The sequence below is a fragment of the Lontra canadensis genome, unplaced genomic scaffold, assembly GCF_010015895.1.
Source record: "Lontra canadensis isolate GAN:19392208 unplaced genomic scaffold, GSC_riverotter_1.0 scaffold6, whole genome shotgun sequence".
In the NCBI taxonomy this organism is placed as follows: Eukaryota; Metazoa; Chordata; class Mammalia; order Carnivora; family Mustelidae; genus Lontra; species Lontra canadensis.
In genome coordinates, this window is record NW_022631000.1 from 19296467 (window position 1) to 19323188 (window position 26722).

The 26722-nt window shown below is 36.8% G+C and overlaps 1 protein-coding gene across 1 annotated transcript in view; it reads left to right on the forward strand.

The window, feature by feature from the left end:
- CFAP91 (cilia and flagella associated protein 91) overlaps positions 1–26722 on the forward strand; it is an 89806-nt gene that overhangs the window by 43134 nt on the left and 19950 nt on the right. Inside the window, exons 7-11 of the mRNA XM_032852633.1 lie at positions 10287–10464; positions 14171–14328; positions 16660–16842; positions 17869–18011; positions 26599–26715. Of these exons, the coding sequence (XP_032708524.1) occupies positions 10287–10464; positions 14171–14328; positions 16660–16842; positions 17869–18011; positions 26599–26715 (779 nt within the window). The remainder of the gene's footprint in view (positions 1–10286; positions 10465–14170; positions 14329–16659; positions 16843–17868; positions 18012–26598; positions 26716–26722) is intronic.

A 26722-nucleotide genomic window follows, 5' to 3' on the forward strand; every position in this document is an offset into this window, starting at 1 on the left:
CATTTTGAGTGTATTTTTGTGTGTGGTGTAAGAAAGTAGTCCAGTTTCATTCTTTTGTATGTAGCTATTTGGTTTTCTCAACACCATTTGTTGAAGAGACTTTTTCCCATTGCATGTTCTTGCCTTCTTTGTGGAAAATTAGTTGACCATAAAATTGTGGATTTATTTCTGGGCTTTCTGTTCTCTTCTGTTGATCTATGTGTCTGTTTTTGTGCCAGTACCATACTGTTTGATTACTATAGCTTTGTAGTATATTTTGGATTTTGGGATTGTGACACCTCCAGTTTTGTTTTGTTTTGTTTCCCAAGATTGATTTGTCTATTTGGAGTCTTTTGTGGTTCCGTTCAAATGTTAGGATTATTTGTTCTAGTTCTGTGAAAAATACTGTTAGTATTTTGATAGGGAGTACATTAAATCTGTAGGTTGCTTTATGTAGTATAGACATTTTAACAATATTTGTTCTCCCAATATATGAACATGGAATATCCATTTGTATCATCTTCAATTTCTTTCATTGGTGTTTTATAGTGTTCAGAGTAGAGGTCTTTTACCTCCTTGGTTAAGTTTGTTTTTTTTTTTTAAGATTTTATTTATTTATTTGACAGAGAGAGACACAGCAAGAGAGGGAGCACAAGCAAGGGGAGTGGGAGAGGGAGAAGCAGACTTCCTGTTGAGCAGGGAGACCCATGTGGGGCTCGATCCCAGAACCCTGGGATCATGACCTGAGCTGAAGGCAGTTGCTTAATGACTGAGCCACCCTGGCACCCTCCTTTTTAAGTTTATTCCTTGGTATTTCATATGATTTTTATACTTTGTGCTGTTGATGTGATATATCATGTTGGTTGATACAGAACCACCCTCGTATCTCAGGAAAAAATCCCACTTGATCTTGGTAAATGATTTGTTCAATTTGGTTTGCTAATATCTGGTTGAAGATTTTGCATTTCTGTTCATCAGAGATATTGGTCTATAGTTCTCTCAGTCTGTCTCTCTTTTTTGTAGTGTCTTTGTCTGGTTTTGGTATCAGAGTACAGGTGGCCTCATAGAATGAATTTGAAAGCTTTCTTTCCTCTTCTATTTTTCAGAATAGTTTGAGAAGAATAGGTATTAACTCTTTAAATGTTTGGTAGAATTCACCTTTGAAGATGTCTGGTCCTAGACTTTTGTTTGTCAAAGTTTTTTGATTGCTGATTCAATCTCTCATGCTGGTGATCAGTCTGTTCACATTTTCTGTTTCTTCCTGATCAAGTTTGGGAGGTTATATGTTTCTATTTCTTCTGGGTTATCCAGTTTGTTGACATATAATTTTTCATAATAGTCTCATAACCCTTGGTATTTCTGTGGTATTGGTTGTTATTTCTCGTCTTTCATTTCTGATGTATTTTTGAGCCCTCTCTTTCTTTTTCTTTTTCTTTTGATGAGTCTGGCTAAAGGTTTATCTATTTTGTTGATCTTTTCAAAGAACCAGCTCCTGGTTTCATTGATCTGTTCTATTGTTGTTTTTTAAAAATTTTTCTGTATTTATTCATTCTCTAATCTTTATTATTTCCTTTCTTCTGCTAGTTTTGGGCTTTGCATATATATATATATTTTAAGCTCCCTTAAGTGTAATGATAGGTTGTTTATTTGAAGTTTTTTCTTGCTTCTTGAGGTAGGCCTATATTGCTATAAACTTCCCTTTAAAATTGCTTTCCTGCGTGTCAAAGATTTTAGGCCATTGTGTTTTCATTTTCATTTGTCTCCATATATTTTTCAATTCCTCTTTGATTTCTTGGTTGACCCATTCATTGTTTAGTAGCCTGTAACTTAGCCTCTATGTATGTGTGTTTTTCCAGATTTTTTTCCTGTGGTTGATGTCTAGTTTCATACTGTTGTGGTTGGAAAAGATGCATGGTACTTCAGTCTTTGTGAACCTGTTGAGATTTGCTTTGTGGCCTAATAATGTGATCTGTTCTGGAGAATGTTCCATATGCACTTGAAAAAAATGTGTATTCCATTGTTTTAAGTTGGAATGTTCTGAATATATCTGTTAGATCCATGTGGTCGAATGTGTCATTCAGAGCCACTGTTTCCTTAATCATTTACTGTTTAGATGACCTATCCATTGATATAAAGGATGTTAAAGTCCCCTACTATTATTGTGTTAGTATCAGTTGCTCCCTTTAAGTTTCTTATTAGCTGCTATATATTTTTGGGTGTTCCCATCTTCTTGTTCAATGGTTCCCTGTGTGATTATGTACTGTCCTTCTTTGTCTTCTGTTATAGTCTTTGTTTTAAAGCCTATTTTGTCTAATAAAAGTGTTGCCACCTGGCTTTCTTTCACTTTCATTTGCATAATAAATACTTTTGCATTTCTTTACTTTTAGTCTGCATGCATATGTCTTTATGTCTGAAGTGAGTCTCTTGTAGGCAGTATATAGATGGGTCTTGCTTTGTTTTTGTTGTTTTTTTTTTAAGTTTTTTTTTTTTTATTTATTTGAAACAGAGAGAGAGAGAGAGATCACAAGTATGCAGAGAGGCAGGCATAGAGAGAGAGAGGAGAAAGCAGGATCCCCGCTGAGCAGAGAGCCCGATGCGGGCCTCGATCCCAGGACCCTGAGATCATGACCTGAGCCGAAGGCAGAGGCTTAACCCACTGAGCCACCCAGGCGCCCTGTTTTTTGTTTTTTTTTTTTAAGATTTTACTTATTTACTTACTTATTTATTTGTTTGAGAGAGTGTGTGAGTTGGGGGAGGAGGAGTAGAGGAGGAGTAAAAGGAAGAAGAATCCAGATAGACTCTGTTCTGAGCATGGAGTCCCACACAAGCTTGATCTCACAATCCTAAGATCACAACCTGAGCCAAAACCAAGAGTCAGATGCTTAGCCAACTGAGCTACCCAGGTGTCCTGATGGGTCTTGCTTTTTTATCTATTCTGTCACCCTATGTCCTTTGATTAGAATGTTTAGTTCACTTACATTCAAAGTAATTACTGAGAGGTATGTACTTATTGCCATTTTGTTACTTGTTTTATGGTTGTTTTTGTAGTTCTTATTAAATTCCTTTCTTTTCTCATTCTCCTCTTTCAAGGTTTGCTAGCTTTCTTTATTGATATACTTTGGTTCCCTTCTTTTTATATTTTGCATTTCTATTACTGGTTTTTGATTTGTGGTTACCTTTAAGTCTATATGTAACATCTTATGCATGTAGCAGTCTATATTAGGTTGTTGGCCACTTAAGTTTGAACCCATTCTAAAAGCACTAAATTTTTATTCCTCTCCCCTGCCATATTTTAGGTATATGGTGTTACACTTTACGTCCTTTTATTTTGTGATTCCCTTGATGATTTTTATAGATATATTTTATTTTACTGGTTTTGTGCTTCCTACTTTTCTTACTCCTGCTTATGGTCTTTCCTTTCCACTCACAGAGTCTCCATTAACATTTCACATAAGGCTGGTTTAGTGGTCATGAATTCCCCCAACTTCTGTCTCCCTGGCAAACTTTTTCTCTCTCCTTCTATTCTGAGTGATAGCTTTGTTGGATAGAGTATTCTTGGTTACACATTTTTCTCTTTCAGCACTTTGAATATATCATGCCACTCTCTTCTGGCCTGCAGTGTTTCTGCTGAAAAATCAGCTTGTTGTCTTACAGGGTATTTCTTGTATATAACTACTTTTTTTTTCTTGCTGTTTTAAAAATTCTTTACCACTACTTTCTGCCATTTTAATTACCATGTGCTTTGGTGTGGACCTCCTTGAGTTGATTTTGTTGGGGGCACTGAATCTGGATTTCTGTTTCCCTTTCCAGATTTTTGGAGAGTTTTCAGCTATTATTTCTTCAAATAAAATTTTCTTCCCCCCACCCTTTTCTCTTTTTTCTTGGTTCCTTATAATACAAGTGTTATTACACTTGATGGTGTTGTTGAGTTTCCTTAATCTATTTTCATTTTTATTATTCTTTTTTTCTCTCCTATTCAGCTTGATTGCTTTCCATTACTCTGTCCTCCAGTCACTGAAATATTCATCTGCGTCCTCTAGTGTACTATTTTTTTCTCTCCAGTGTATTTTTAACTTCAGTTATTGAGTTCTTCATTTCTGATTGGTTCTTTTTTGTTTTCTCTCTTTGTTGTGTATCTCACTGAGTCCTTCACTCTTTTCTCCATTTCAGTGAGTATGTTTATGACGATTACTATTCCCTACCAAGCATATTGCTTATCTCCATTTTATTTAGATTTCTTATGATTTTTCCCTGTCCTTATTGTGATTTTCTCCTGTCCTTTCATTTGGGACATGTTCTTCTGCATCCTCATTTTGTCTAATTCTCTGTGTCTGTTTCTATTTGTTTTGAAAGTCAGCTACATCTGCTCCTGAAAGTCATGGATGTATGAAGAGGTGGTCCTGTAGTGCCTTGCATTACAATACTCCCTTTCACCAGACCCTGGAATTTCAGGGGTGTCTTCTGTGCATGTTGTTTGTGCCCTACTGTTGTGGCTGAGTTGTGTTTACCTTCAGTCTAGTCATCTGCAAAAGCTCTTTGCCTGTTGTGGGCAGGGTTTGGTCCCCGTGTTTTAATTTTGCCAGTCTGGGATTGCCTTGAGCTTGAGTTGAGTCAGACCAGGGGTTTGCCAGAGCTTCAGTAGCACTGAACAGCAAGGTATTCTTCCTGTATTGTCCCTTGAGATAGTTTTGTTGGTGAGTAGGACCAGCAGTTAGTTCAAAAATCTGCCCCAGCCTACTGCTATGTGTGGTTGGACTGTTATGTGTGGTTATCTTCCCCTCTCCTTGGGACAGGAATTGCTTGGAGTGGTGGTGGCCCCTTTTTGGGCTGCTTGCATAATGCTTGGATGGACTTTTGCCAAGGATGGTTCCACAGGAGACATGGGATCAGAGTTAGTGTCAGCAAGGTCTGTCAGTATGTACGGAGGTGACCTGCAGCTGCCTGGGACAACTCTGCTGAGGCCAGCTTGGTTGGAGAGGGCAGATATTCAGAAGACTGTGGGGCAGGCTATGCTATTAGAAAAGTTGGTGGTGATTATTCCTGCTGTGCTGATTCTGGCAATTGTCCGTATATCTACACTGGAGGGTGGAGGTGGGAAATGGCCCCTGCCAACTGTTCCTCGAGGAGTCTCCCAAAGATCCCTGCCCCTCCAGCACAAACTCTGAGATAGTAAATAAACCCCCCTCTTGTATATCCCAGATGCTCTTCAAATTTCTGCTTCTAAGTTGAATCTCAGTGGGGCTATTTGTTGTGCTGTCTCTTTAAGGGTAGGGGCTCAGTTTTCTCTCATCCTCCACTCTCCCAGAGCTGAGCCCACTGATTTTTTTTTTTAAAGTTCCAGGTGCTAAGCCATAATGATTTTAAGAGATGGCAAAGCTGGGCCCCTCTGCCAAATGTTACAGGGATTCCTCTTTCTGTTGCCTGTCACCTGTGCCTGTGGTACCTGGCATGGGTTCTGTCCTCTTTGTACTCACTGCATTCTTCCCTTTGGTAGACAGTCCTGCAGGTCTGTTTGGCTCCCACTGTGTCTTTGCCTTTCCTACCCTCCTTAGTGTGGCCTCTTTTCAACATACAGGTGTGAAGTCTGTTCTTCAGTCTTTGTTTTTTGTTTTTTGTTTTTTGTTTTTTTTTTTTTTTCTGGTTATTTACACTGATGGGGATGTATCTAGTTGCATCTGTTGGATGAGACAAGCCTAGGATCTTCCTGTTCTGCCATCTCCCCACAAGTCCTTCCTCTACATTTTTAATATAGTGATGATTAGGATGTGTTCCTGGCATTTAGCATATGGGATGGGGCTTGGGAGGTAGGCTGGCATGGATACTAAATATTCTCTCCTGCATTCAGCAGTCCCATATAAGAAATAATTGTTTGCTCAGTATGGCAGTGATATCACTGATTGAGTGATGCTGACTTTTTGATTGAGAAATGCTGACTCAGTGCAGTAAGAGGGAAAAATTCAGGTATGAGGATTAGAAATAAAAAGCAAAACTATACTTGTAGACAATTTACTCATTTAGAAAATCAAATGAAATTACAAATTACCAGAACAAAGAACCTGAGTTGAAGGTAGGTGATTATGGAATTGACATACAAAGATCAATAGCTTTCCTATATATGAGCTATGTCTATAAATATATAAAATTATATTTGAAAATAAAATCTTAAAGCAACAAATAACAACCAAAGAAAGTCACTTAACAAAAACATGTGTATAGCATTATGGAGAAAAATATAAAGTGTTCCTTAAGCATGTGAACAAAGATTTGATAAAAAGAGGAGCATACCATCTTTATAAGTGGGAAGACTCCTGCTTGAATAAATAAATATTATTTCTCCCCTAAATATTTTATACCTTCAAGCAATGCTAATCCAAATCCCTATTTCCAGTATAACTGTGTATATGTAAGTCAGTATCTTTGCTCTTCTCTTCCCAGAAACCACACAAAAGCAATAAGCACAACACAACTCCCACAAGGTACACTTTCAGTGAAACTACAAAAAAAAAAAAAAAAAAAAAAAAAGGAAAGAAAATCTGTGAACAACTACTAAGTATTTGTTAGGACTACAAAAAGCAACTGAGATTAGGCAGAAACAATGTGGAAGGAAGTAAGGAAGCATGGGCTGTGGGAGAGCACCTGGGCTTGAGGAAAATTCTGGGAGGCAAGTTTGGCAATATCCAGAAAAATTTAAAGTGATTATATTTTATGATCTAGCTGCTAGACTTTAGGACCTTCTAAGGATCCTAGAGAAATTTTCATATGGACATAATGAGAGCAATATAAGGATGTTTTTTGCAGCATTACTATGTGTATTCAAAAATTGAAGCAATCTAAAACATCAGTTTTTAGAAGATAGCTTAAATTCTGGTTGAGTCCTACAGGGGAAGAATGAAATTAGATCTCTTTCTATCAGTGTGACTAGTGTCCCCAAGACAAAATTGAGTAAAACAAGTTGCTGAATGATACTTATAGTAAAATATCATGTATGTAAAAATTAAATAAAAGACTAGTGTTATATTTTTACTTATGTATAGTTCATTTTTTTCCAGCTTTATTGAGATATAATTGACATATCATATAAGTTTAAGGCATACCATGTGATGATTTTATATATATATTTTACAAAATGATTGCCACAATTACTTAACACACTCATCACCTCACATAGTACCATTTTTTTTTTTTTTTTTGGTATGTGTGGTGAGAACATTTGAGGTCTACTCTCTTGTTAGCTTTCAAGTATACAGTATAGTATTTTTAACTATAGTCATTATGCTGTATGTTAGATATCCAGAACTTCTTCATCATATAACTGTAAGTTTGTACCCTTTGACCGCTTTCACCCATTTCTCCCACTTCCTTGCCCCTGGCAATCATCAGTCTACTCCCTGTTTCTATGAATTCAGTATTTTTTATATTCCAGATATAAGTGAGATCACACAATTTTTGTTTTTTTCTGTCTGACTGATTTTACTTAGCATAATGCCCTCAAGTTTAATTCATGTTTTCACAAGTGGCAGGATTTCCTTTTTGTATGGTTGAATTTTATATATTTTATATTACATATAATAATAAAATTTATCACATTAATTATAGTCACTATTAATTATATTAAATATTACGTATATGATAAATTTTGTTATATCACATAGTAATCATATTTAATATGTTAATTATATTTAATGTCATATAGGAATTATATACATTTATATCATTTTTTTACATAGTCATGTGTTGATGAACACTTAAGTTGTTTCCATGTCTTAGCTACTGTAAATAATACTACAGTGAACATGGTGGGGTACAGATATCTCTTTGAGATAGTAATTTCATTTCCTTCAGATATATACCCAGAAGTGGAGTTGCTGAATCATATGGTACCTCTATTTTTAATTTTTTGAGTAAGCTCCATACTGTCTTTGATAGTGACTATAGCAATTATATTCTTGCCAACAGTGTACTAGGGTTCCCTTTTCTCTATATTCTTGCCAGCATTTGTTATCTCTTGTCTTTTTTAAAACAACTATCCTAACAGCTTTGAAGTACTATCTTCTTGTGTTTTTCTTTTGTAGTTCTCTGATAATTTGTGATATTGGGCACCTTCCATGTACCTGCTGGCCATTTGTATATCTTCTTTGGAAGAATGTCTATTTAGGACGTTTGTCCATTTTTAAATCACATTATTTTGGTTTTTTGATTTGTAGTAGTTCCTAATATATTTAGGATATTAATCCTTTATCAGATGTATGGTTTGAAAATATTTTCTTCCACTCTATAGGTTGCCATTTCATTTTGTTACTTATTTCTTTTGCTGTGCAGAAGCTTTTTAGTTTGATGCAGTCTCATTTTTGTTTATTTTTGCTTTGTCATTTGTGCTTTTGGTGCCATATACCAAAAAAACCATTGCCAAGACCAATATCAAGAAGCTTTCTCCCTATGCTTTCTTCTAGGAGTTTTACATTTAAGTATTTAATCCATTTCAAGTCAATTTTTGTGATTGATATAAGTTAGGGATTCAGTTTCACTCTTTTACATGTAAATATCCAATTTTTCCAGCCCCACTTACTGAGGAAAGTATTTTTCCCCCATTGAGTATTCTTGGCTCCCTTGTCAAATATTAGTTGACAAGTTGACTTGATTCTGTTTCATTGGTCTATGTGATTGTTTTTATGCCAGTACTGTATTATTTTGATGACTGTAGCTTTGTAATATAGTTTGAAACCAGGAAGTGTTATGCCTTCAGCTTTGTTCTTCTTTCTCAAAATTGCTTTGGCTCTTTGGGAGTTTTTTATGTTTCCATATTAATTTTAAGGTTTTTTTTTCTATTTTTTTAAAAGATTTTATTTATTTATTTGACACAGAGATATAGATCACAAGTAGGCAGAGAGGCAGGCAGAGAGAGAGGGGGAAGCAGGCTCCCCGCTGAGCAGAGAGCCTGATGTGGGGCTCAATCCCCAGACCCTGAAATCATGACCTGAGCCGAAGGCAGAGGCTTAACCCACTGAGCCACCCAGATGCCCCTGTTTTTTCTATTTCTGTAAAAAATGTCTTTGAATCTTACTAGGAATTGTACTGAATCTGTGTATGGCTTTGGGTAGTATGTATATTTTAACAAATTAATTCTTCCAATCCATGAACATGGGATATTTTTCCCTTTACTTTTGTCATTTTCAATTTCTTTCATCAGTATTTCATAGTTTTTTGTGCATAGATCTTTTATCTCCTTGGTTAAATTTATTCCTATTATTATTATTATTACTACTACTACTACTACTACTATTTTAAGATTTTGTTTATTTGAGAGAGAGAGCATGCACGAGTGGGGTGGGGAGGGTCAGAAGAAGCAGGAGAAGCAACCTCCGCACTGAGTTAGGAGCCTGAGGAGGGGTTCAATTCCAGAACCCTGGGATCATGACCTGAGCTGAAGGCAGATGCTTAACTGACTGAGCCACCCAGGTGCCCCCCATTTTATTATTTTTTATTCTATTATAAATGGGATTGTGTTCTTTATTTTTTAGGTAGTTCATTGTTAAAATAGTTCACTGTTAAAATACAACTGATTTTTGTATGTTGATTTTGTATCCTACAACTGAATTCATTTGTTAGTTCTAACCGTTTTTTATAGTCTTTATAGTTTTCTATATATAAGGTCATGTTATCTGCAACAGAGACCATTCACCTCTCCCTTTTCAGTTTGGTTGGCTTTTGTTTCTTCTTTGCCTGATTGCTCTGGGTAGGACTTCTAGTACTATATTGAATAGGAGTGATAAGAATAGGCTCTTGTTTTGTCCCTGATCTTAAAGGAAAAGCTTTCAACTTCACTGTTGAGTATGATGTTAGCTATGGGCTTGTCTATAGAGTTCATTTCTGTTTCATTTCTCTAATAGAGAGTATAGAGTAGTAGATAAGACCACAAAGGTCAGATTGCCATGTTCAAATCCTGATTTCTATCACTTACCAGCTGTGACCTTCTCTAAGTAACTGATATTTCCTTGCATTTCAAAATATTGATTTGTCTGATATAGGGCATTCCAAGGTATGATTATTTAGTAGTCAGATAATATTCTTCAAATACTGTCTAGCATTTTATGTGCAACTAAAATGTCTTCTGGCTGAATAAGTAACTAGAGGCAGTACATGGCACAGATAAGCTATGAGGCACACCAGGAAGATGTTTCCTAATATCATTTTGTCTTATCCTCACCCTTGAAGTTCAAGAGAACAGGAACTGAAAGGGAATAAATGAAATACTGAAATATACATGAGTTTGTCCATATGCTTCTAAGGTGCTTTGCTTCATCATCCAGGTCGAGGTCTCCCGGCAGGACAAGCTGAGGTTGAGATGATAGAACGTGCCCGGGAGAAGCGTGCTTGGGAAGCCACTCTTCCAAGTCTGAGTGACTCCTTCCAGTTTGAGAAGAGGAGGAGGATGATGAATGTGATGGAGAGGAAGGAGTGGGCCTTCAGAGAGCAGGAGATTGAAAAGTAAGTTCTAGATTACCCAAATATCTGCACCTGAGCTGTTGGTGTAATGTAAATACTTTTTATCTGTAAAGCATTTTCCCAAATGTATGGGTTTAAAAGCAACCTGCCACTTATAGAGATAGAAAGTTGGGTTTCTGGTTCTTTTGGGAATAATAGCTCTATAATTTTCTTCCTAACAATATAAAAATGTATAAGGCCCTCTTCATATGTTAAGTTTTAAGTATGGAACCCAGATTTGAACAATTCCTCAAAACATCTGTGATTCTTCTCTTTCCTTTTCTCTTTAAAGAAAATCTAATCTAGACTATCACAGAATCCCATTGAAGTGCCTTTTGTTTTTTTAAAGATTTTAAAAATTTATTTGACAGGGTGAGCACAAGCAGGGGGAGCAGCAGAGGGAGCTGCAGGGGGAAAGGGAGAGGCAGGCTTTCCACTGAGCAGGGAGGCCAATGTGGGGCTCGATTCCAGGACTCTGGAATCATGACCTGAGCTAAAGGTGACTGAACGACTCAGGTGCCCCTGAAATGTTTTTTTTTTTTAATTTTTTAAACTGTAGTTCATTAACATACAGTGTGATACTGGTTTCAGGAGTAGAATTCAGTGCTTCATCACTTACATATAACACCCAGTGCTCATCACAAGTGCCCTCCTTAATCCCCATCACCTATCTTGCCCATCCCCCACCCACTTTCCTGCATCAACCCTCAGTTTGTTCTCCATTGGTAGAAGTCTCTCTCCTTTTTCTTCCCCTTCCCATATGTTCATCTATTTTGTTTCTTAAATTCTACATATGAGTGAAATCCTATGGTATTTGCCTTTCTCTGACTTACTTTGCTCAACATAATATACTCTAGCTCCATCCACTTTGTTACAAATGGCAACATCTCATTATTTTTTCATGGCTGAGTAATTTCCTATTGTGTGTGTGTGTGTGTGTGTGTGTGTGTGTGTGTGTGCATGCCATGTCTTTACCATTCATCATCAGTCTTTTGAACTGACCCTTTCTGTTCATTCCCAGCGCCACCCTCTCTGGGGATATCTTCATATCCATCAGCCTCCTAGCTAATCCTCTTATTCCCCCTGCTACTGGATTCGCACTCAGGATGTCTTGGGTTCTAGTCACAGCCCATGGAGCATTTTCGATTTAAAAGACAAATTGTGGAGTTCTTCAATTAAGAGATGAGCTCACAGTGCACAAATAACAATATGCTGTGGTACTTCTGGTTTTCAGTTACTTATCTAATGTATTTGCAGTGATAAGGCTGTCTTTGGAATGTATGGAAAGGATGAAAACCCCCAAATTACAACTCCCTAGCAATAAGAAAGGAAAGGAAGGGAACTTGATAAGGTTGTCGTTTGTCCTAGGCTGAGCTGAGGTACTTCACTGCTCATAGCGATGCTACCACAGCCCCTGACGGAGCGCTTACACACAAAAAAGTTAAGAACCAGAGCCTCAGTGTGGTTCTGAATTCAAAATACGTTTATCTTTTTACAACACCTTCTGTTAACCCTGAATCCAGACTGTGTGATGTTTTGGTAAAAACTTGCAATTAAAGAATGCAAAGGTATTAGGTGTTGGGTGCCCAGTCCTGTCTGTAGAAAATTTATTTTTGCAATTTGGAGAGGTATAGTCTTATCAGAAGGGCATTGAAAACATTTAAAATGTTTATGGGTAGTTCTGTTTGGGGTAGGTGGAGATTTGGGAAAGTTATTTTGAGAAGCTAGCCTCTGAGCTAGGTGTTGAAGGGTGAGTAAGAAGCCATCAGTTCGATAATATTAGTGATGATGATGATGATGATGATATTTACAGAGCATGTTACAGTTACAGAGTGCTTACTATGTGTTGGAGCCATGTTCCAAGCCAGTAGTTCTCAAATTGTGGTCCGCAAACCAGCAGCGTCAGCATTACCTGGGAATTTGTTAGAAATCCAGATTTTCAGGCACCATGAGGACTCCAGATTATCTGATGCATGCTCAAGTTTGGGAACTACTGTTCTACCATGTTGTATGTATTAACTCATTTAATGCTCATGACAATCTTATGGGATAGAAATTATGTCCATTTTGTGACTAAAGATTGAGGTTCAGTGATGAATTTGAGAATGAGCCTAGGATTTCTAACTTCAGACAGAAAGGTGACTCTTGGTCTGTGGCTTATTTTTAAAAACACCTGTTTCTCCATATTTTTCGCTTTTCACTACTTCCCCACTCTCCCTTGTATGTTCGCTTTGAGAAGCTCCCCCAGTATGACATGTTAGCTCTGTCTCTAGTCCTTTGAGTTGAACTTTCCTCTACTGAGGCCTCACTTTTCCCTTGTGTATGTGGCAAATCTCAATCCTTATTTATTCTCAAGACTAGAGTTCATGGCTCCTGTAAGGAAGACTTCCCCACCTTCCTGGATCCACTGGGAATAGCACTAGACATAGACACTCTGTCATTTCTTCTCCCACATTCTTCATTCTTCTGGTCTGGTATTTATCTTCTTGTGCTATAAAATACTAGTTGATATGCCCGCTCCAATAGAACAGTGCTTCTTGAGAGAAGGTGTTTTATTTTGTTCATCATTGTTTGTTTCCTGCTTGGCATATGGTGAGCACTTCATAAATATTTGACAAATGAGTGGCTGAATAAATTACTCTCTGAATTTTTAAGTAAGAGTAAAATGTTCAAATGTCTATTTTAGGAAGGAAAATCTTGACAGCTGTTTGGAGCAAGATTAGAAGGAGAGGCTAGATTAGCAACTTGAGTCAAAGTTAGGAGAGGGATGTTAAAAATATGAGCTAAGGGATGGATGTAAGAAGTGTTTTAGAAGAGGAATTATTAGGGGAGGGAAGAAGATGTAAGAATGGGTAGGTTTCTGGTGGAACAAAATGAGTGGGGTTTGTTTGAGGTTGTCAGGGGCTAGCTGAAAATTCCAAGTAGACAGGAATTCTGGCTCAGAAACACCTGGTCCGGAGGTAGAGATTTTGAAGTCATGTGTACATGGTTGTATACACATGAGCGAGGTAGCTAGCTCTAGGAGAACAAGATATAGGTAAGGGGAAGGGAAACAAAAATTGATTGGGTGTCTATATGTGCCAGACACTGGCATTTTCACATTTATTCCTTAAAATAGCATGCTGCTTCATTTTCTCTTCACTTGTATTACTTAACTCCCCGGCTAATACCTATGGACCTGGAACTGTGCACAAACATCTTATTGTTCTTTTAGGCTCATCTGCCTAGAGAGCTCTTTTATTTGACTGGCATACTCTTCTTCGCCTTTCAGAACTATGCCCGTACATATTCCTTTTATAGAGAGACTCACTATTGAGTTGCCTCCCTCAAATAGCCAATCCATTTGTCATACTTTTGCCAGAGCAATGTTTTTATTTTTATTTTTTTTAAAGATTTTATTTATTTGACAGACAGAGATCACAAGTAGGCAGAGAGGCAGACAGATAGAGAAAGAGGTGGAAGCAGGCTCCCTGCAGAGCAGAGAGCCCTATGTGGGGCTCGATCCCAGGATACTGGGACCATGACCTGAGCCGAAGGCAGAGGCTTTAACCCCCTGAGCCACCCAGGTGCCCCAGAGCAGCCTTTTTAAATACATGAATGTGATACCAGCCCCAAGAGAGCATCCTGTTTATGGCAGGTGTTTCCCTTCTCTCTAGTAGAACACTCTGAGATACCAAATAGGTCTTTATGTTTGGTGATTTACTTAAAGACTTCAGGAGATTCGCCTGGAAATTCTGAAAGAGCTGCTGAGAAAACGTGATAAGAATCAAAACGAAGTGAACATGAAGCACCTGAATGCCCGGTGGTCTCAACTGCAGGAAGCAAAGGAGGCAAAATTGGCACGGATTCAGCAGACACACGTCTCAGGTAATGGTGTCATATGAACAGTGAAGGGAATGGGAGGGTTGGCTTCGCTTTGAATCTTTGAGCAAACCTGATTTAGGTACAATTATTTCGAGTCCTAATGTTATTAAATAAGTAAAGGAGATGAATTATTTCTCAAAAGTAGAAGAGTGGAAGAAAATTCCTTACTAAGAAAACCAAGTATTGATGTTCTAACAGGCAGTCCAGCTGTTAACATTATGTGTGGGCTGGGTGGGGTAAGTGTAAGGGGTTGGCCTTCCCATATTCATGGATTGAAGTCCTGGATAGGGAGCCCTATTTCTCAGTCTTTTTTTTATTATTGCTCTTAAATGAGACATTTAATCATCGTTTTTCCTGCTCACCCCCTGCCATGAAATTTTAATACCATATACTGTATATCTGTTTGTGTACTATCTCTGTACATATAAAAAGAGCAGTCCATGGATGATTAAGAATGACTATATCAAAATTTTAAATTAAAATTTAAAAAGGGGCATCTGCATGGCTCAATTGGTTAAGTGTCCAACTCTTGATTTCGGCTCAGGTCATGATCTCAGGGTCAGGAGATTAAGCCTCACGTTGGGCTCCTCACTGGGCACGGGGCCTGCTAAAGCTTCTCTCTCACCCTCTCCCTCTGTCCCTCACCCCTCATCTCTGTCTCTCTACCTCTCAAAAAAAAAATTAATAAAAATAAGGATTAAAAATTTTAACTCATTAGTATTTAACTTTATAGTTTTATTTGCTTAGGTACTTTTAATGTAATTTACTTTTAAAATTGTAATATTTCAATTACATGTGCAAATTAGCAATTTCTATGCCTAATAAACAGAATAATCACAAAATTTAAAACAAATTTGTTATTTATCTACAAAAGTAGAACAATTATAAAAATTCCTTAAAATTAAAAAAAATCCTTAAAATTATTCTTAGTGAACTTAACTTTTAAAGTTTTCTTGATGTGAGAAAATAACTTTTAACTAGATGCTAGGTATGCATTTAGATATTGTCAACTGTTTCTTTTCAGTACTTCACAATAATAAACGATAGGTTGACTAGCTTGTCTATTGTGTTCTATTCTAAAGTCCTCCTGTCCCTCTCTTCCGCCTTCTGGGATCGGTCACCTTCCAAAAAACTTCCTGCACACATAACTTTGTTTTAGGCTCTGCCTTTGGGCGAACCAAGGCTAAGACATTACTCATATGTCACGTCTTCAGTGAGGCCTTCAAGGACACCCCCACCCCCCATAAATTAGGTACCTGTTATCTGCTCTCACTTATATGCCCCTGAACTTATTTTGTGTGTGAGAAGATAACTTTTAACTAGCTGTGAAGTATGCAGTTAGATATTGTCAACACTTTTTCTCTTCAGTACTTGATCTAACTAATGATGAGCTGACTAACTTTTGTAGATAAATAACAAACTGAAGGTTGCTGGAGGGGAGGGGTAGAGGGATGGGGTAACTGGGTGATGGGCGTTAAGGAGGGCACTTGAGATAATGAGCACCGTGTGTTAGATGCAACTGATGAATCACTGACCTCTACTCTGAAACTAATAAAAAAAGATAAATAACAAAATATAAACTTTTTGTTTAATTCCCAAACTCCACGTCACACACAAAAGTGTGGAGAATCAAACATAAATGCCCACAAGGCAGCAGTAGTACATGTAGCTGCCTCTTACAGTAAGACTTTGCCATCCCACAGTATGGGTTTGCACCCATCGTGAGTGCACAGTGTGGAGCCCTGGGGGGTGGATCTGTGATAGGCGGGAGAGGTAGCACAACTCCTCAGCTGAGTAAACTCCCAGTGTGCACAGCTGAGCCTTTTCCATCTGATGGCCAAACAGTTCTGAAAGCTCCAAGCTGGGATATATTGTGTTTTATTCTGTTGTTAGGCAAGGTAGAAGGAGATTATTGAAGAGCCTGTTGTCTTCCTTCCCTTGCAGTTATTTTCCCAGGAGAAAATAATTCTCCAGAACTCCACTGACCATGTCTTTCTTGGTTACTTTGAGTTTCTTTCATTAGCTTGACAAAACTCTTCCTGAGTTTTTGTAAGTAAGTTTTTGTAAGCTCTTACCTCAGAGCTTGGAATGCACTTATAAAAGACTTTTGATGAGTACCACCTGAGGACACTAACTGACTCAGCTTCTGTTGCTCCCACTTGTCTCATGATGGCCTGGGCTGTGCAGATGACAGACCTGGCTGCAGTGAGCGGTCATCGTGAAATTCAGTCCGTTCAGTAGCTTCCCTGTGAATAAAAGTAGAACTGGCTTATTATTACGCATTTGTTCAGAACAACACTGTAAAGATAGTCACAGAGGTATGTTTTATTGTAGCAATCAGAAAACTTGTGGGAAAAAGAAAGAATATAGAAGGAAAGTTGGAGAGAAGAAATATCATCAGGGATTATTGTGATTATGCATCACAGGTCTATGGACCTCTGTCTCGTCTTGGTCGTTTCCCTGACAACAATTCAGAGGACTTTGTAGTAAAAAACCACTATCTCAACACCTATGAAGGTAAGCAATTTACATAATTACAAGTCCAGTATAAGAGGAGTATTAAAGTACTAAAAGAGAAGTATTAGATTAAAGGCCAAACAACAAATAAAAATATTTTCAAGAAATAGCAATGAACACATTTAATGTTATTAATAGGAGTACGTACAAACCGATAAAAACTCCTAAGATCCAAATAAATATATATCTGTGTTTACCTACTAAACATTTAAGCATGTTCAATGTCACAAAAATGAAACTGAAAAAGCTTTTATACCGGTTTTTCAAAGTAAACAAGGAATATATCATGAAATCAGCCCTTTAAAAAGAAGTATTAGTAAACTAGCGGGCAAGGAAATGGGTAACTAGGGGACAAGTTCGTGGAGAGGACTATACCTCTTGCCAAGTCCCGGAGAGGCTCATTTAGATTATTTAAATTTAATTGACAAGTTGAAGCATATACATGGCCAAGATCATGAATGGATGGTCACACTGTTGAACTTGTAGCTCTGGCTGATCATCTCCAGAGCAGAATACATAAACTGGTGTATAGCGACCAAAAATTGGTGGTCCCATATATCATACGGTCACTAATTTTCTGTTGGTTATTGTCATAGAACTTAATACTTTTTTGTAGGGAAATACTAGAATGCATTTCTCAGGATCCCTGGGTGGCTCAGTCTGTTAAGTGTCTGATCCCAGGGTCCTGGGTTCAAGTCCCACATTGGGCTCCCTGCTCAGTGGGGAGTTTGCTTCTCTATCTGCACCCCCCCATGTGCTCTTTCTCTCTCTCTCTCTCAGATAAATAAAATCTTTTTAAAAAAATAATGCATTTTTCATTTTGTGGTCTAAATCACCAAGAACATGAGAACATTAATTATGTAGAAATTTTCTTTACATTTTGGGGCCACTTCAATTATGTGAGCTCTATCTTATCAGTAATTCTAAATGAAACCACTTAGCAAACAGCTACTAAAATTAACAATATGCTCTCAAAACGTGAAATTTAATCACTGAATACTAAAAATATGTACTTCCTTCCTGTAGGATTAGTTGAACTTGAGTCACATCTCCCAGATTTTGTGACACAACCCCGAATCAGACCGCCAAAGCCAAAAGTCACTACCACGAAAGCTGGTTTTCTCAAGAGGGCAGCAAGGATGGACCATGAGTTGACAGAGGTTCATAAGGTATAAGACTTATTTGTAGACAAGAGCTATTAGTGGGACTTTTGTAGTGAAATACTTCATCTCCAAAACTGCAGTGTCCAGTAGTTCTCAGCACATAACTCTACATCTTTTCTCCTCTCCAGAGTTTTATCTTCCAGAAGTTGCCCGCGCTGTGTTGAACCAATGTTTTTTCCTTGTTTCAAACTGTAGGAAAATTGTTGGAGGCTGTCCTCCCCATTTGCAGAAGTCATGCTACTTCCTTTTTTGTTGTTGTTGTTGTTATCATGTTACTTCCTAAAAATGGTTCTGACTTTGGATCTACATAATAAAATCTGCCACTATATTGAGGTATAGCAAGTTCCTAGTATCAGGAATTACTGCTGGTTTTAATAGTGTAATAGGCCTCATTTTCTCCCTTTTAGATTTGTTACCGGGGCATCAAGAAGAAAGGGAGTCACGTTCAAGTCCTTTCTCATCTGGTTTAAAGCTCAACTAAATGAGAAAGTGCAGTAGTTATCTCCATGAAACAAGTTACACAGCACCCCGCAGCTGTGCTTCCCTTTTGTTAGTTGGACTATAAGTGCACAGACTCTAGAATTTGTGATTTGTGATCATGCTACTCCGTCTTTAGCATGCATCACAATCACCTGGAGGGCTTCTTAAAACACATGTCGCTGGGCCCACCCCTCAAAGTTTCTGATTGAGTAGGTCAGGGGTGGGGCTGGAGTACTTGCATGTGGTACAAGTTTCCAGATAATGCGATCTTCAGAAATTGCCATTGGAGACACACTGGTTCATGATAATCTCATCATTGGCTCATGCATTTGTTTGTTCATTTGGCTTTGGGCATAGCATAAGAATCCACGGTAGCCTATACTCAATATAAAAATTAAGACCTTGGGGCGCCTGGGTGGCTCAGTTGGTAAAGCGTCTGATTCTTGATTTCAGCTCAGGTCATGATCTCAGAGTCCTGAGATAGAGCCCCACTGTGGCTCCATGCTGGATGGGGAGCCTGCTTAAAATTCTCTCTCTCCATCTTCCTCTGCCTCTACCCACCCCACCAAGGCGCGCATCACCCTTTCTCTCTGTAAATAAATTAAAAAATAAATAAATAATAAGGACTTTGACAATAATTCACATATATCTATGTGTTTTTTTTTCCCAACCTTATCCACCCCATCTCTGTTTACCCATTCTGAACTCGGTGTTCATTATTCTTTCACTTTCTGTAAGAGTTTCTTTCAAATACTCTTTATTAGGGTATGGAAGTTCTCTTCTATTCCTGTTTTACTGAAGCTTTTAATCATGTATTCATGCTGAATTTTATCACATGTTTTATCTGTATCTATTGAGGTAATAATATATTTTTAAAATTATTGAATAGGGAACATTTATGTTTTTGTTTTTGTTTTTTTTTAATGAACAATCTATCCTTACATACTGGGAATGAACCTAACTTGGATAAGATTTTTTTTTTTTAAAGATTTTATTTATTTATTTGACAGAGAGAGAGATCACAAGTAGACAGAGAGGCAGGCAGAGAGAAAGGGGGAAGCAGGCTCCCTGCTGAGCAGAGAGCCTGATGCGGGCTCGATCCCAGGACCCTGAGATCATGACCTGAGCCAAAGGCAGAGGCTTAACCCACTGAGCCACCCAGGTGCCCAAGATGTTTTATATTTAATACACTGTTGGGTATTAAGGAGGGCACTTGTTATGATGAGCACTGTGTGTTATAAGTAAGTGATGAATCACTAAATTCTATTCCTGAAACCAATACTACACTATATGTTAACTAACTAGAATTCAAATAAAAATTTGAAAAAGAAAAAAAAAATTCATTGTTGGATTCGATTTACTAATATGTTTTCCAGAATTTTGATTCCATATTCATGAGGGAAACAACCTTATTTTTCTCTCATTTTGACTCCATATGGCTTTGGTGTTAGAGTAATGCAGATCTTCTGAAATGACTGCAGAGTATTCCTTCTTTTCTACTTTTGGAAAGAGTTTAAGTTTAAAGTGATCTAGTCCTTCAATTCGGTAGAATACTCATATTAAAATTATCTGAGACTGATGTTTTCTTCATGGGAAAATTCTAACTACTCCTTCAGTTTCCTCACTACTTACAGAACTGTTCGCATTGTTTTGGTAAATTATATTTTCTTTTTTTTTTAATTTCTTTTTTATTATTATTTTTATTTTTTACGGAGGGAGAGAAGAAAGGGGCAGGAGAGGGGCAGAGAATGAGGTAGAGAGAGAATCTTAGGCAGGATCCATGCCTAACTGCAGAGCGCAATGCGGGACTTGATCTCACTACCCTGAGATTGTGACCTGAGCCAAAACCAAGAGTCAGACATTGAATTAACTAAGCAAATCAGGTGCCCTGGTAAATTACATTTTCCTTATAAAGTGTTTTGCGCCTAACTTTTCATATTTTTTGGCATGTGGTTGTTGATAGTATTATTTAAAATCTTTTTAGTGTTTGTGATATCTATAGTCCTGCCTATTTTTTTTCGTTTGTAATACTATTTATTTTTGCTTTCACTCTTTTTCCTTACTTGGTTTTACAGGAGGCTTATTAATTTCCTTGGTATTGTTTTTCCAAAGAATGAAATTTTTACTTTGTTGATTTTCTCTACTATATATATATATATATTCTCTACTATATAAATATATATATTTTTATTTTTCTCTATTATATATATATATATATATATATATATATATATTAGTTACGTTAACTCCCATTCTTATACATCTTTCCTCTTTCTTTTTGTTTTGTTGTTCTTTTCCTTAAAGTAGTCATGTAGCTCATTAATTTTCAGGCAGTCATCAGTTTTATAAAAGTATTGAAGGGTAAGCATTTCCTTCAAAACACTGATTTTGGTATATTCCATTAGTTTTTATTTTATCAATATTAGTATCTAATTTTTTAAAACGTGTTATGGTTTTTGAACCTGTGAGTGTTTAAGTTTTTAAATTTCCAAATATGCAGGAATTTTAACTCATTTTTGAATTAACTTCTAACTCCTTTGCTCTATGGTCAAGGATCCCTATTTTTTGAAACTTAGTGAGGCTTGTCTTGTGAACTAGTATATGAGTTTACATATAAAATAATCTAAGTCCACCTTCAGATAATACTGTCACTTTACGTGCAGTATAGGTCCCTTATAGCAGATTATTCCCCATTCATCCCTACTGTCTGTGTGGCATTCTTGTCATTCATTTCACTGATCCATATGCTGTAATAACCAATATATTCTTACTCTCATTGCTTTAACAGTTATATTTTGGATCAGTTAAAAATAAGAAAAAATACTTTATTTTACCTTCATTTATTCTTTCTATGGCACTGTTCCTTTATAGGAATGCAAGTTTATGACCTATGTCATTTTGCTCCTACCTGGAGCAACTGGAGAACTTGGTTTACATTTATTATAAGGAAGGTCTCCTGGCAATAAACTCTCTCAGTTTTTGTTTGTTTCAGGAAGTCTTTATTTCTTCTGTATGATTTTTTTTTAGATAATTCACATACCATTAAATTCACTCTTTTAAAATAAACAATTCAGTTGTTTTTAGTATACATATACACAAGGTTGTTCAACCATCACCATTATCTAATTCCAAAACATTCTCATTATCCCCAAAAGAAACCCATACCCATTGGCAGTCACTCCCAATTGCCTTCTTCTCCCTATCCCCCAGCAACCACTAATATTTCTTTTTATGGATTTGCCTATTCTGAACATTTCATATAAATGAAATCAGACAATGTATGGCCTTTTGTGTCTAGCTTCTTTAACTTAGCACAATGTTTTCAAAGTTCATCCATGGTGTAGTAGGTACCTTAATGCTTTGTATGACTGTACGATATTCCATTATGTGGATATATCACATTTTGTTTACCTGCTCATCAATTGATACAGTTGATAGAAATTTGAGTAGTTTCTACTTTTTAATCTATTATGAACTATGGTGCTTTGCACATTTGTGTACAAATTTTTGTGTGGACATAAATTTTTCAGTTCTTTTTGCAATATACCTAGGAATGGAATTCCTGGGTCACCAGGTAACTCTTTTACTTCTTGAAGAACTCCCAGACTATTTCAAAAGTGGCTACACTGTTTTACATTCCCACCAAGAATGTATGAGGATTCTGATTTCTCCGTATTTTTGTCCTCACTTATTACTGCCCATCTTTTTTATTATAGCCATCCTAGCTCACCCAGTGAGATACCTGCGTGGTATCTCATTGTGGTTTAGAATTGCATTTGTCTTAATGATTAATGAATTTTAGCACCTTTTTCGTGTGCCTTTTGGTCATATGTACATCTTTATTTTTTTTTAAGATTTTGTTTATTTATTTGCGCATGCGAGAGACAGCATAAGACAGTGAGAAAGCACAAGCCGGGGGAGGGACAGAGGGGAGAGGGAGAAGCAGGCTCTCTGCCAAGCCGGAGCCCAATGCAGGGCTTGATCCCAGGACCCTAGGATCATGACCTGAGCCAAAGGCAGATGCTTAACCGACTGAGCCACTCAGGCCCTCCAGGTCATTTGCATATCTTTTTTGGGGAAATGTCTATTCAGATCCTTTGCTTATTTTTTAATTGGGTTGTCTTTTTATTGTTTATAATAAACATTACTTTTAATGTCTATTTACTGTTGAGTTGTAGGAGTTTTGTATATATTCCGAGGACTATTCCCTTGTCAGATGTGATTTGCAGATATTCCTCCCATTCTGTGGGATGTGTTTTTACTTTGATAGTATCCTTTGAAACAGGTAAATTTAAAATTGTGATCTTTTCAGTTTTGAATAATGATTTTATTGAGTGAATTCTAGGTTGGCGGGGTTTTTTTCCAACACTTCAAAGATTTCACTCTCGCATGGATTTTTTTTTTTTAAGATTTTGTTTATTTATTAGAGAGAGAGTGAGCAAGAGCATGAGCAGGGAGGAGGGACAGGGAGAAGCCGAAGCAGACTCCCACTGAGCAGGGAGCCCAATGCAGGACTCAATGCCAGGACCCCAGAATCATGACCTGAGCTGAAGGCAGATGCTTAACTGACTGAGCCACCCAGGCATCCTGCATAGCTGTTTTTTGACTAGAATTCCACTGTAATTTTTAATCTTCATTCCTCAGTAGCGAAGGTGTGTTTTCTATCTTCTTTCAGACTTCTCTCTTTGTCTTTCTCTAAATGTTATATGCCTGGGGTGTGTGTGTGTGTATGTGTGTGTGTGTGTGTGTGTTAAGGTACCTGTCTTGTTTAATGTTTTCTAAGCTTTCCGGATTTGTGGGTTGGTGTTTGTTATTACTTTAGGCAAGTTTCCAGCCATTATTATTTCAAATGTTTATTCTGCATTCTCTCTTTCTTCTCCATTTGGTATTCCACTTACACATATTACTCCTTTTGATATTGTCTCACAATTCTTAGATGTTCGGTTCTGTTACTTTGTTTCTCCTTGTATTTCAGTTTGGGAAGTTTGTATTGACATATCTTCAAGTTCCTGGAGTCTTTTTTTTAAATCTTTTTTTAGCTGTGTTGAGTCTACCAATGAGCCTATTGATAGCATTCTCCATTTCTGTTACAGTGTTTTGACTTCTAGCCTTTCCTTTTGATTCTTTGGGTTTCAGTCTCTGCTTACATTACTCATCTGTTCTTGTTTGTCATCTTCCTTTTCCATTAGAGCCCTTAACATAGTAATCATTGTTATTTTAAATTTTCTGTCTGATAATTCCAACATGTATATCATATCTGACTCTGGTTCTGATGGTTACTTCTCTTTTTAGAGTATTTTTTTCCTTGCCTTTGTAATGCGTTTTGAATTTTTTGCTGATAGCCTGACATCTGTTATCAAACAATAGTAACTGAGGTAAATAGACTATAGTGTGGCATTTATATTAATCTGGCTAGATGTTGGGCTGTGTTTAATGTTTGTTGTAGCTGATGTCAGAGGATTCACATTCTTCTACAGTCCTTGTTTTTAATCTGTCCTCTTGGCTTTGGGATGAGATGCCATTATATGATGTCTGTCAGTCTGGAATATTGGTTTGAATTGAAGAGAGTCACTAAATATTAGATTTATGTCCAGATAGTGTATTTACTTGGTCTTATGGTTACATTATTTTGAGACTCTAGAATCAGAAATATAAAGGTACAGGTGGTATAAGGCTTTAAAAAATACTTTATGAGCTATGTCACAGTAACCATAGAGGAGAAATATCTAGAATAGTATAAAATAATTTCCACAGTACAGTATTTTCAGGCTATTCTTGGTAGTAATTTAGGTTGGAATATATTTTTGAAGACTTGTCAAATTACTTATGTCCTAAAGGAGATTAAAGAGTGTACCAATGAGTTCTTTCTTCTATTTATGAAAATCATGGATTGAACTCAGTTGCCTAATGTATTTGTCTTTTAAGCATGTTAAAATGTACTGTTTGGTAACAACATTTCCTTGATATTCTCATATTCATTCATATTCCCCCTCCAGAGAGCTTTACCTTTCAAGACAATAAGACAGCTTGAAGGGATTCTCATATACTTTTATTTGTTGGTTTTATTATACTTTTCATTAGAGTTCTTGACCAAACATTTTTCCCTTAACTGTGAAAATGAGTTGCCTTTTTTCCAAAATTTAAATTATTTGTTTCTTTTCTTTTATATTTAGAATTTATTTGCTGACTGGGAAAAATATCCACATAGCTCAAAATTCATAAATTATACAAAAGTATTAAATGTAAATCTTCTATCCCTGTCTCCCAGCTATGCAGTTCCTTCTTTGGAGGCCACCAGTGTTTTTTAGTTTCATATCTTTCTGTCCAGAGATATCTTACAAACAAATATATTCATATCTATATAGAGAAATATACACATGTATATATGTGTGTATTTAGAAATATGTAAGAACAAATAAAAATACCTATGAGTATCTTCTTAAATTGTTTTACACAAATAATACATAATACACACTGTCTGTGCTTTTATTATTTAATATATGTTGGAGATCATCCCATAATTGTGTTACATCATTTTTTATAGATTTTTCATCATATAAATGTACCATGTCTACCCACTCCCCACTTGATGGATATTTATATTGTCCCAAGTTTTTTGTATCAAAAAAATACTATATTGAGTGATCTTATTTGCATATAATTTGGTACATGTATGAACAACATATCTAGAAGAAAATTCCTAGACATGAATTGCTGGCCCACAATATGCCTCCATTTATAGTTTCGATGGGTGCTGATAAATTTTCTTACATAAATGATGTACTAATTGCTGAGTGTGTGAGAGTGCCTGTTTTCCCAGATCCCTACCAACATATTATGAATGATTGGTTTTAAGATGGTTTCATGTGGTACTGTTTAAGGCAATGCACTCAAGAGATGCCTGAGCTTAAAATTATTATTTTTTAGATTGCTGCTGCTTTCTGTTGATTCAATAGTTGTGGTTATTGTAGAGCTGTTATGTATTAGAGCTGTTGTGTATTTGGTGTCAGTTTCATTTTGTAGAAACTCAGAGGGTTCTGTTAAAACCACAATAATTTCATGTGGTTTCAAATTTTACTCAACTTGCATATTTTTATTAATTTCAAGTTTTGGCTTAGTGCTTATTTTGTCACTTCTCTCTGTTTTCTGTGGAAAAACTAATATAAAAATCATATGATGAAAAACATTCTAAAATATGATTTTTAAAAGACAGAGATCAGGTTTTTTGATACTTTTTTTTTAAGATTTTATTTATTTATTTGACAGAGATCACAAGTAGGCAGAGAGGCAGGCAGAGAGAGAGAGAGGAGGAAGCAGGCTCCTTGCTGAGCAGAGATCCTGATGTGGGGCTCGATCCCAGGACCCTGGGATCATGACCTGAACCGAAGGCAGAGGCTTTAACCCACTGAGCCATCCAGGCGCCCCGGTTTTTTGATACTTTTAAGTTACAAGTATCCCCCTATGGCTGAAAATAGAAACAATGAACAAAACCTTATGTCATATATAATTTGGGGGACTTCTGGTGACTAAAAGTAAAATCAGTAAAAACATATGTTGAAATCAAAGCACACGCACACACTGTTTCTCAAGAAAACAAGTTCATTTTCAGAAAAAGTGAGGTGCAGGCCTTCATGGTCAGAGGAAAGCTCTTTCTTCACTAGGAGACAATTGCCATTTAATGCTCCTCAGTTCCCCCATAACAACAGAACATACAAAATATTTCTGTCATTTGTGGCACAGGGAAATTTTCTATCACCCAGGCACTTACTTGAAATAGCTAATTGGCTCTTGTGGAAGAATAGGAGTTGGAGGTTTTGCTTGCATACACACCACAAAACATTTCAAAATCTCAAAAAAAATTTTTTTAATTCCCCAAATCTTTGACTAAAATGGATGAACCTAGAATATGTGCTTGGTTTATTCAATGTTAGCTGATGTTTAGGAATATCATACCATCCCTTGGGTCAAACAAGCCCCCAGTTTTGGCCCTTCTCAAACTGTCATAGCATAACCATAGTGAAGATTATTTCTGATTGATACTCGATCTGTGGCCTAGATTGAGTAGTGGAAGAAAAACAAAGGTAAGAAATGACGCTAGTTGGTGTGATTTCAGGCAATACTGGATAAGAAGAATAGAGTTCTTGAACCAAAGAAAGTTTTGCGCTTTCTTCAAAGAAAGGCTCTACCTCAACCTCGGCTTCCAACTCCAACCTTGGAAATGAGTTCCAATGTAAGTT